Raw genomic sequence first — 12,088 nt, forward strand, 5'->3', positions numbered from 1 at the left:
TTTTATAATTCATTTTCACTTTAATGAACACCAACTGTTTAAACAAAAGAAAAAGAAACAAATTGACAAAAAATGATCTGGGAAGTCTCATCGTCAGGCTTAAGTTTCAAACCTCACATTTAAAATCTTATAAACTATATTTTCAACAAGTCTGCATATTTCATCACATCAGATACAACTTATTATTTATTCACCATTTTTTTAATATAATGATCACAACCAGTCGACCAATTTAAGGCTTGAAGTTCTCGTTTGTAGCCGATGTTAAGGCCCCAAAAGATTCGTAGTGTTTTTCTTACAAGTAAATAGGATTTGTTTAAATAAATCACTGCATTTTTCTTGTAAAAACATTTCTCATTTAGGGAAGCTGATATTTCTGATTCAGACTATACAATTCCAGGTGGATGAATTGGGAAAGATGATGGTTTTAGTCTTGAAGGAACATTGTCCGCAAAAAGAAAAGTTTGCATTTTACAGTTCATTGTAGTACCATGCTAGCGCCGCCGTCCAAGTGCTAACCGTAGATTATTAGCAATATATGTCCAAGTGCTAACGTTTGATTATTAGCAATATAGAATTCACAAATATGTTCTTGATATAAGGCCCCATTCTGCACAATCACAGCAGATGTTGGAATACTGGATATAAAAGTGTTTCATGAAAAGATTGTATTGTAATATCCACAGTTCTGAGATATATTGAGTAGATGAATGAATGAAGTGGATGAAAGCTAAGGCAAAAATCAATAAATTAGTGGTTATAAAATGAAGTAAAGTTTTTTAAGTAGCTGAGATAGAGTTCACCTCTCACAACTTCAATTTGGTAGAAGCTTGGGAAAGAGATAAATTACTTCCAATGGACAAACGTGAGCTGTATAGTAGGACTGCTAAGGATTATTAGTCGTGGACAATTTCAATTAGTCAGACTATTATTTCTATTGAATACTTATATTATTTAATGTGCCTTATGTTTTTAATTAATTTAATAACCAGATTAAGGTAAAAATATATAGATTGATGACCACGTGGTAGAGAATATCAACATATTTTTTCATCAAAATCATGTACATTCTTTGTGCCATTTTGACTAACGGCGCAATGATTTGCGATATTATAACGGCACCATCATTTCGATAAAACATTTTCTAGCACAAGGCCTACATTTATAGTTGAGATAGTGATAAGGCTGTTGGTTAATTAGCTGAGGATTACATCATTGGACAATTAGTTACAATGATTAGAATTACTCATTGCTGTCCTAATGTCCCAGGTGCTTCCAATTTAAGGATATAATACTGTAAATTTATGAAATGATGCATATGAGACAAAGTAGTTGTATTAGAGAAGTTGTTTTTGCTGTCAGAGGGCAGAAGGGAGCATTCCAAACTACATTCCCAGTTCACTGTCATGCCACTTCTGTAAAAAGAGTAGTCTCTGTGTTTGCGGCGCTTGGATTCTTGGCTTGTTTCAGTCTTAAAGCAGCGCTGTGGCCCTGGGTTCTTGCTCCTAAAATGGGGCAGCGGCAGAAGCGTTAGGTCCAGGCTGTAGGAAACGAGGAAGAAAAAGGAAGGAAGAAGGAGGATTTGGATCAGACCGAAGGAGCGGACTTTCTCTGCAGTAGATACTGGTGGATGTCGTCCGCATCACGTTTGAGCCACGCAGCGTTCAGGAGGATGTTTTCACAGCACTGCTCAACTGTACGCTCGGCCGAAGGAGCAGGGTGTGACTCAAAGAAACTCTGAAGAAACAGAAATCAGTTTATTAGAGATTTAAAGGTGCATTGTGTAATCTTTCTGGTGGCGGGTTGGGTAATTGCTTTTCTCCATGGAGATGTTATTGTTTTGTCTGGAATGGTTCACAGTACGGTAATGAACCTTTGTATCTTCAAAGAGACCAAACCAGACCAATTTACAGGTCAGATCTGTGGAGAGGTGTCCCCACTCACAGTCAGAATGGCTGTTTTACTAGGTATTTTGAGCTGTAAAACCATCTGCAATTGAATAAATGTAAGGTAGAGCTGTTTAATGTCAGACTGTGGAACATTCCAGGCACAGCAATGAGATATCCACAGAAAAAAGCAGGGGACGGACCCTCTGCCAGAAAAGTTACACAAGGCACTTTTATGACTCTTGCACTATAATCAACAGGTGCTGGGTGACATGCAAAAACTTATTATTTTGATCTATCACGATTTTTAAAACATCTTATTTGGTCATATTATGAACAAAAAATGTTTTTCAATAATAATGGGCAAGAATGAAAAGTTGTTGGTTTTGTTTAGCAAGGCTGCCTCAAATGCCTCTTGATGGATAATATATAAAAGCAAATATCCTGAAACCCATATAATTATAATTAATTAGTACTGCTCATATTATATTATACAAGATCTAGGGGTCTGACCTGGTAATAAAACATCTCTTAAGAGCAGTGGTAATTAATTTACTTCAGGAACCAATCAAACTACACTATAAAATCCTAAAACAGAATTCAGGTTTAAAGACAATGATATGTTTCTTTATTAAATAAAAAAGAAATGAGTAGGACTCCGAATGAACAGAAATATATTCACCTTTACTTCAGTAGCCATTTTATCAATTGCGAACCCATCAACTGTGAGCTGCAAGAGGACAATTCAATTTAGAACATTAGCAAATTACCAACACCAAATATATAGTTTTTTTTTTTAAATAACACACAATAAATAAATCCATATACGAGTCCCTGTCCCCTGTGTTTAGTTTTATTATTCACACCTTGATGAGCCGTGATATGAGGAAGCCTCCCTGGTAGCGGTTGTACAGTTCTTCCCAGTTGTCCTTCACAAATTTCCAGGCAGCTTTCCGTCCCTGTTTACTGCTACCGGCCACTCCCCCAATCACAGACACGGTGTCCTGGGGGCGCACGTCCTCCTGAAAACAAAAATACAAAAACTGTAATAGGGCAGTGAGATTAATTGGTCTGTAACTGAGATTTAATCATTGCTAATCATCAATGACTAGCTTGGGGCTTTAAATCGATCTACAGGTCTACAGTCATGGAAATGGCAATGATTCAAAGCTGCATTGCTAAGGTTTCAGAAAATGAATATTGGAAGCCTTTTTTTTTTAGTAAGACAAAATCAAATTGCAAATTGTCATCAATCAATACGAGAAGTATTAAAAAAAGTCCCATTGCCCATCTTTGGTATATTAAAAAATATGATCAGACCATTTTGAACAACAATCAGCATAAAATGTGCTACTCTATGGGTTTTAGAATGATGAAAAATTATTACCATTATTTTTATTTTATATTGATGAATGCCCTTATTTTTTATTTTATCCTCATTTTATAATTCTTAGCAAGTTCTTAGTTCCTCTGACCTGTATTCTGATTCTGACTACAGGCCACTGAAACCCATGAATAACGTAATCAGGCTGTGATCTATTCTATCTTAATCTGTAATGTGTTTGAAATCTCCTGTTAATTCTCTGTAACACCAATGCAATCAAAAGTCTATTTAGGGCGTACCGAGAGGGCAAAGGTTAGCACTTTCTGGATCAGGTCTGGGGCTGAGATGGCTCCTAAAACTCTTTCAATGCGGTTCTTCTCCTCCTGCATGTCGGCCTGTTTGTGCAGCTGAGGGGACAGACATAATCATAGAATTAAAGAAAATAATAATAAAACAAGTTTGCTTTTTCAATATATTTACCACTGTACAAATGAAAAACTGAATTAACTGCAGCCAAAAACATCTTTTTCTCAAACCACTTAACCTGCTTCTCTTTACAGCATTGTTCTGAAATAGTCTGTTTATGTATTACCGGTAGTTTGTTTATTGTACATTCATATGTACAACACAATATTTGTGTGACATTCAATTTTATTTATTTATTTTTTACTTTATTTTCAATTACTCAATTTCTTCTGCTGGTTGGCTGCATATCTGTATCAAAAAGATTTTTCTCTTGATTATAAATAAAAGCAATTCTTCTATTACCTTTAACATTGTCTCCAACGTGGCACTGTCTCCATGTTTCAACACTGTTAAATACACCTGAAGGTAAACACAAATGTTTATTGTTTTTACTTGTATAGTAGTGTATGTACTGTATAGTTGATATACAACTTATATAAATGTGATTCTTACCGGGCTCCTGAGGTCTGCTGGCAGCACCAATTTCCCATCCACGTGATCTTTAAACCTCCGACGAGCTTCTTCTAAAGTGGGTTTATGCCCCGCTTTCCCCAGTTTACCCAGGACGAGGCCTCGCAACAGAGCGTCCAAATGACCTGAAAACACCAATATTAAGCACTGAAGTAAAAATAGTAGATCTGAAAGAGTGTCTGTTCTCTCATGATGGAGAGTGTTTAGCGTGAACAAATTTTGAAAAATAATTGGGACCTGTTTGTAAAACTAACAAATTTGCATGGCAATATTTATTTCAGTGAGTGTTAAAACACATCCAGCATTCTCAACATTTGCTTAACTAACACCATGATCCCACACATTTCAGAACATGTTTGTACAAGTTCAAACAACAGGGTTGGCAATTTTCATGCAACAGTAATTAGGTAAGTTGGCCCATTCAACCTGAGCATGATTCTGATGATAACACAATGCATTGGATTTACAGTTTTGTGCATTATTCATTCACTCCAATCTTTGTGCAAAGCAAAGCAAATATTATAGCTACAGTGGCAGACTGATGGAAGTAAAGCAGTATCATCTACCCATCAGACCCTCAGTGGACATACAATATGCATACTGGGCAACATGGGTGAAGGGTCTTGCCAAAGAACAAAATGACTAGACCCACTAGTGCCTCATTGTGGCACCTGATATTTCTAGAGATCTCCATCAACGTACTAACCAGGTTTGCTTGACTTCTGAGATATGACAAGATCTGGCACTGACAACAGAGTATTCCCATTATTGCAAAAATCTACCTCAGCTCAAGTTAGATGTTTTGGTGGTTAAGTGTCCAGGTTGAGATAGTTTGGACATGTACCTTCCCCAGGTTTGCATTCCCAGCCCAGCTTTTGGCCAATGGGGGTGAAGAGGTCCCTGATGAAGGCCTGGATCTCCTCATGGAAGTCTGTGTGGGAGAGCAGACAGGAGAGCACGCCCAGGTTACAGCTCAGGTCACTCCAGACCGTGTAGTTTGGCTCATTCACAAATGCCTCCATCAGCTTCAACACCTCCACTGTGCTGATCATCCCTGCACGTGCCTGGAGGGACGAGAAGATAAACGAGAAACAAAATATATTTAAAAGTAACTGGAGTACCTAACTTTCAAACCATGAAAGGAATATGTATATAGATCTATTCAACTAGCAATCCCTCACAAATCCTTTGGAAAATCATTAGAATTCACATACATTCATTTTTGGGTGCATGGCACAGCTCTTATTTCTGGGTTTACAAAATATGCAGTACTTTATCATTTATCATATGATTTTGTCTGATTAGGTCACAATATACTCTTTGGGTAAAATACAACATTTATTTTTATTACAAAATCTCACCTCTCAAGATTTATTGCAATTTTGTGGGGAAGCAAAAAGTAGAAATGTAGACGTATTATTTATATCTATAATTGCCCTGGCAATGGTCTAGAGCAATTGTAAGAGTTATTTCCAAAGGATTAAGAATTAAGTAAGTAATTCATAAGCCTGTTCATTCAAAAGAGGGTATGAGACTATCCAATTCAACGCCTCATTCATTTATATAATAATAACTTTTCTATTTCATTGTTAATTGTATTGTTCAATCATTGCAATTAGACAGTAATTAGACCTGGATAGGAATGTGTAGGTCTATTTTCATATAATTTATACAATTTCTGGGTCTTCACTGGGGCCTCCTCCAGGTGGGACATGCCTCCTGAGGGAGGCGCCCAAGAGGCATCCAGAACAGATGCTCGAGCCACCTCAACTGGCTCCTCTCGACGTGGAGGAGCAGCAGCTCTCTCTCTCCTATCTCTAAGGGAGCACCCAGCCACCCTGCAGAGGAAACTCATTTTGACCGCTTGTATCCGCGATCTTGTCCTTTCGTGAACAAGACCCCGAGATACGTGAACTCCTCCACTTGAGGCAGGGAATCTCCACCCAAAGTTGGAGAGACTGTCTCTTGGTTGACCTGGGAACGCCTCGGGGTCCCCCTGGAGGACGTATCTGGGGTGAAAGAAGTCTGGGAGTCCCTGCTTAGACTGCTGCCCCCGCGAACCAGCCCCAGATAAGTGGAAGAAAATGGATGGATATACAATTTGATTAACAGAAAAGGCAGAATAGCTAATAAAGCTCCTACTCTCAGTCATGTGAACTTCAACGATCCACAGCACTGCCACAGTGACGAGAGATGTAAGGGATGGCAATATCACACTATTCTTACATTCCTATTTACCACATTCCCTTTGTGTAGTATTGGGCCTAATGTAAAGTTCTTGTTACCAAGGAGAAGAGATCATTCTGCAACCCCAGTCGGTCCACAGGCTGCAGACTCAGGTCCCTGATCCCCGGGAGCAGACTCTCCAACATCGTTGAACTGTACTGGATCCTGTAGAAGCCCACTGTGCCCGGGTTTATCTGGGAAGAAACGAAGAACATAACACAGATTAGACTTTACAAGCAATGTAGACAAAGTCACATTTTAAATTAAATATTGCTAAAATGTTTTAGGGGAAAAGCAGTCATCCTATCACTAACAAAAGAAAACTCAATTCTGTCAAACTTCAAAGTTGAAGAGTGAATATTTTACACTACTAGGGTTGTCAAAAGTATTGAAAATCAGATATTAATAGACACTAGACATTGATTTGAACTAGTATCAACACAAAAAAATTCACATTTACAGAACAGAAATGAACCTTTCCTGAGTAGCTTTAGAATGATCTTGAGATGTATCAGAACAAGTGTAAGATCACACAGATTAATATACACCCATGGACCAGTCAGGGATTACACAGATATTACACGGTAATGCACAAGAAAGTGCTATGATTTAATGTTTAACATTCTATTGTCCAAGTATTGAGTATATTCCTTCGAAACTAAATTGAATTTGAAATTTTAGTATCGTGACAACACTATTCGACACATGTAGCTTCTTCAGTTCAGTTTTGTCTGGTTGACAAAATCACATTTTGTTTTGCTATAGGTAAACACATTTATCACATTAAAGAGTCAGAAAACCTTTGAGACAAACTTCCAGTAGACAGCATGATCTAACTTGTTGAGCTCTATCATCAATCTATTAGCAATCTATACATGTCTCTGGGTGCCTGTTGCACTCACCTTGATCCACTGGTCAGGTCCCACTTCGCTCACAGTGATGGTGGTCTCGGGTCTGTCCAGCAGGACCTTGAGTTTGGTGCATTTGGGGTCTTCACTGGAGCAGATACTGAGCGGGACCATCCAGTTCGGACACTCTCCCTCTACAGCCTCACTCTGCGGACCACTGGCACAAAATTTCTTCTGAGAGATCTTTAAAACACGATCTTCTCCTTGCTAGTAAAAAAAAAAAAAAAAAAAAAAAAAAAAGATAAAACATTCATTAGTTCAAATCCAGGCTCAAAACTATTCTGTTTAGCTGTGCATAAAAATTTAGTTTTACTGCAGTTTTCTCTTTTAAAGTCAATTTGTTCTGTAAATCACCTTGGATTACTTTGTGCAAATTTGTACAGCATAATTTGTACACAGCTTGTATTAAAAGATGCATTATGTATATTTCTCAGGTAGAGGATCTGTCACCTGCTTGTCTTCATGGACGTGTAATTTGTTTGGAATGTTCCACAACATGGCTATCCACCTTGCATTTAATCGTACAGGGAGATTTATTGCTAATTTGAGTTGAAAAACATGCAGTCTTCCTCTTAGAGCACGTTTAACTTGGCTAGGTGACAGCACCTGCTGGTCTCCATGGACATGTACATTTAATGATGTAATGAAAGTTACACAGTGCAGAGGATCTAATCATGAAATAATGTGGCTCAACAAACTTACAAATATCTAAAAGTATATACAATGTAGGTTACGTTTATAAAGTCACTTATAAATTCATTAAGGTGAACAATTAGGATACTAGAAATGCATTTGGAAAGTGGGGAAAAACTGAACCATTTTAAATGAAATGTTTTCAGATTTTAAAAATAAAATAAGGTATATCATCTTTAACAAACATCACTACTGACCACTACATGAACTCTGAGTGTGATTTGGGTACGCACCAAGTCCATAGGGCACTAACATCAGTTTCCAAAACCCAGCTGCAAAACATATTGAACCATTTCCTCTTAATGTGCTTGAATTAGTGTGTTTTATGCTTTTATAGAGCCTTTTAGACCTGTGTAATGAGAGCAGAGATTATGAAAAGCAGACTGAGCACCTGTTCCTGGTCGACTACGATGATCGGAAACCCCATCTGTTTGGTCCAAGAGCTCATCACCGCAGCAATGGGTTTGCCACTGGCCTGCTCCAGACACTCCCATAGATCCTCTGAATGAGAGACACACATGCAAAATATATATGAACAATTTAGACTAGTACCATATTTTTCTCCCCAAACTATATATAAAAAACTGCTAACCTTGTCATTTAGATCTGTACAAACATGTTCTGAAAGTTGATTCTTGTATTAGTTTGTCAGGTATCAGTACTTTTGAAAATTGTTTCACATGTATTTAAAATTTGAACTTTGAACAACACTTGTCAGAAAAAAAAAAAATCACAATTATATATTTTTCCTTAATCAATCAGCCCTAATTTAGACAATAAATGTTTGGTTAAAAAATGCAAGCTATAATTATACTTTGGAGACCAGGGCCCATGAAATAAATAACACAGTCTTATTCCATCTTTAAAACAAGAGTATAAGTAGTCCTGTTGTAATAATTATTAAAAGTTATTGTTCAATAAATGATAGCCAGAACAGTATATTGGGGGGGGGGCAATCATTTATTGTGTGTATATTTTCATTGCACTGGTGAGATTAAATTTTACTAAATGAACTAAGTAGTTCATTTAATGATGCTATATATTTAAAAACTGGTTTAATGGGATTGTCCTGCTTTGTGTCAGTGCCATAATGTAGTTTCAATATTAACGTTTATAGTAATACATCTCTGTAACAATATATCATGCTTCAAACTTTGTGTTACCGTGACAGGCCTAATAACCTCCATTGTCCACTCTTTGCAATGAAACAGCTAGTAAGATAGTGAACCTGCATTTGCTAATTAACAGACTCTACATCCACTTGTAATGTTCAGTGAGTAGTTACCATTTGACAGGATTAATACCTGACCAACAGTTGGCACACAGAAGACATTCTACAACAACTTTCTACAACAAATCGATTGTTTATCAAACTGATTATCAGTACATAGTCTAACAAACTTTAATGAAGGAAACAACCTCAGTCTTGTAACATATTTTAGAATTATATGCAAAATGCAAAACACCTACCATCAGACCCCCCCAAAAAAATTCACAAAAATACATGATTATAAGAAAATATTTCTGTACCTGTTGCTGCATTTTTGTGTTGAAACTTCACCAGATATGCATTCATTCCTTTCCTAAAATCCTATAAAAAAAGATACAGAGGTCAGTGCATAATAGACCGGTTCAAACTGGGATCAGCGCGGTCCAAACCTCGTCTCCAATGTAGTTGTGCAGCATTCGGATCACAGAGGCTCCTTTGCTGTACGAGATGGCGTCGAAAATCTCATCCACTTCAGAAGGGTGACCCACGTTCACCTGAAAACCACAGGGGACAGTAATGAGTTACATTTACTCTTACTTTTACTGGGGTAACTTTGATGGACCTGTACTTCAAAGTGTAGTTTTAGCACACCTTTCATTGCTTTACTTCAACACTTTTAAAATGTATGGTCTATAGTTTGTAAATTTCCTTTTTTCTATAATTTTATGTCTTGCATGTTTGTACAACCTCAAAACTGAACCATAAATCTCTTTAAATATTTGCAATTTTGGATCAATTAAATGTGTTTTTTTGTAGCTCCTTGGAAAGACATGGAGTCGACCAAGTTTTTTCAATGCACTTTGGAGCAATAAAAACCACCATGATTAGGTTTAAGTTTAAGCATCCTTCAATGCTGCTGGGGCAACCTGCCACGAGCGGCTGGGGACCCATAAGCCACACAGACATAGGGAGAAACATGATAATTCCACACAGAAAAGTAACCCAGGAATCAAACCCAGAACCTTTTTGCTTGTGATGTGTGAGTGGTAGTCACACATCCATTAAAATGGTAAACCATTTTAATTTTAGTCTGTGTATTGGCTGAAATGTTATGCAAGTGAAATTTTCCACTGTAAAAAAAAAAATCCTTTTCCTATTCCTTACCTCTATGGGGTGGCTGCTGTCCAGGGCATCCAGGTCGAGAGCTCTGGTGTAGTCGGCCGACACAAACTGAGTCCAGATGTCATACTCAGGGAAGCAGTGGTCCACACACAGGTACTCAATCCATGACGCAAAACCCTCATTGAGCCACAGATGGGTCCACCATTCCTGAAAACAGGAAAATACATGGGAGACAGAAGTAAATGTAGTATTAACAACAGGTAAAATATGCTGTATCCAAATATTTTAATTTAATAAAGTCAAATTTATTTTGTTTTCCATGGTTTTAAGATGGTAACGATCAGGTACAGTGTTAACTTGGTACATGTCATACTTTTGTCAACTAAGAGTAGGCAGTATTGCCAGTAGTATTGTGCAGTAGAAGGATCATATAATCTCCATTGAAGAAGTTTAAGTAGTACTTAACAAACATTTTAAAAACTTTAGTGAAAAGGTGCATATCCAAAGTGGACTTTTTGTGAGTTTCAGTTATAATGGCAAGGAGAAAATTCAGTTTGTCGACTGGACAAAAGTTAGTTTGTTTGAAGACGTTTCGTAGCTCATCCAAGCTGCTTCTTCAGTTCTTCAGAATTTTCTCCTCACCATGGATTATACCTGGACGACTGAGGGATTCTTCACACATTTCAGCTATAATGGTTACACACATTTTTAAAACAAATATGCAATTTCAAGGGCAATGCAAAGTTTAATGCGTTTATGTCATACATCATTTTTTTAACAATGGACAAACACTAATGAGCCTGTTTTATAAATAATTTACATTGGCAGTGGCTCTCAAAGGGCTGAAGCAGGTCTAAAGAGTGTACTGTGCTTCTACTGTAGTTCTAAAGAAATTATTCAAAGGATAATTGATATAGGATTGATAAAATGAACTCTAAATGAGGCAAACCCAACCCAAACCAAGTACCACCTGAAGGAGCTCACATATTACAGTTTGAGAAACATTAGTGCACATGAAGATACAGTTCTTTTACCATTGTGACTAGGTTTCCAAACCACTGATGAGCCAGTTCATGCCCCACTACCAGTGCCACCCACTGGCGGGACGAGGAACAGGAGTTTTTAGGGTCGATTAGTAGCGCCGTTTCTCTGTAAAATACAAACTAAAGATTAACACATGGATGATCTGCAATCTACGTATGTAAAAACAAAGATGCCGTACCTACTCTTAAACTTTTAAATGTCTTAAAAATATGAAAAATCAAAAAGCCCCATTAATGACACATTTTCCTGTTTAAATTGTATTATCGTTTTAAAATTATCAAAATGGCCTCCAAAATGGCACAGTAGCTGGATTTACAAAATAGTTTGGTGTTAAGAAAAGCTTGTTACATGTGCGCTGAGACAATCCTACTTATGTTTCTGATCACGATTCGCTTGAATGGTGAACAGCTGGTCACAAAAACAGAGCCATTAAAATCTCATATCCTGCCTACAACATGTGCCTCGCATTCGCCACTCTCCCGGGAAGCCCTTATCTCTATTCTCTGCTATAAATGCGGGTATTCTGAAACAATCATTAAGGTGATTTGCCATGAAATTTAATTAAATATTAAATATAAAAAGGTTGTGGAGATGTGACCTGTAGTAATCATGTGCAGTACTGTAACATAATGTCAATCATCATCATCATCATTTTTGAGTGCGTAGAACTGAAATTTCACCAGGAACAAATAATCTCTTCTGTCATAATTCTCCTAACATCACAAGTTGAACTACTACT

The 12,088-nt window shown here is 37.3% G+C and overlaps 1 protein-coding gene across 1 annotated transcript in view; it reads right to left on the bottom strand.

Annotated features, from left to right (window-relative positions):
* The window catches only part of npepps (aminopeptidase puromycin sensitive), a 27,614-nt gene continuing 15,526 nt past the window's right edge, over positions 1-12,088 (bottom strand). The window contains exons 9-23 of the mRNA XM_020920115.2: positions 11,340-11,454; positions 10,348-10,512; positions 9,633-9,737; positions 9,504-9,564; positions 8,365-8,474; positions 7,275-7,487; positions 6,432-6,566; positions 4,991-5,210; positions 4,129-4,271; positions 3,979-4,035; positions 3,510-3,617; positions 2,753-2,908; positions 2,569-2,616; positions 1,594-1,737; positions 1-1,505 (exon numbers count right to left, since the gene is read on the bottom strand). Of these exons, the coding sequence (XP_020775774.1) occupies positions 1,473-1,505; positions 1,594-1,737; positions 2,569-2,616; positions 2,753-2,908; positions 3,510-3,617; positions 3,979-4,035; positions 4,129-4,271; positions 4,991-5,210; positions 6,432-6,566; positions 7,275-7,487; positions 8,365-8,474; positions 9,504-9,564; positions 9,633-9,737; positions 10,348-10,512; positions 11,340-11,454 (1,813 nt within the window). The 3' untranslated portion in view covers positions 1-1,472. The remainder of the gene's footprint in view (positions 1,506-1,593; positions 1,738-2,568; positions 2,617-2,752; positions 2,909-3,509; positions 3,618-3,978; positions 4,036-4,128; positions 4,272-4,990; positions 5,211-6,431; positions 6,567-7,274; positions 7,488-8,364; positions 8,475-9,503; positions 9,565-9,632; positions 9,738-10,347; positions 10,513-11,339; positions 11,455-12,088) is intronic.

This window comes from Boleophthalmus pectinirostris, unplaced genomic scaffold (assembly GCF_026225935.1).
Source record: "Boleophthalmus pectinirostris isolate CB_2022bp ecotype Guang Dong unplaced genomic scaffold, ASM2622593v1 HiC_scaffold_22, whole genome shotgun sequence".
Taxonomy (NCBI): Eukaryota; Metazoa; Chordata; class Actinopteri; order Gobiiformes; family Gobiidae; genus Boleophthalmus; species Boleophthalmus pectinirostris.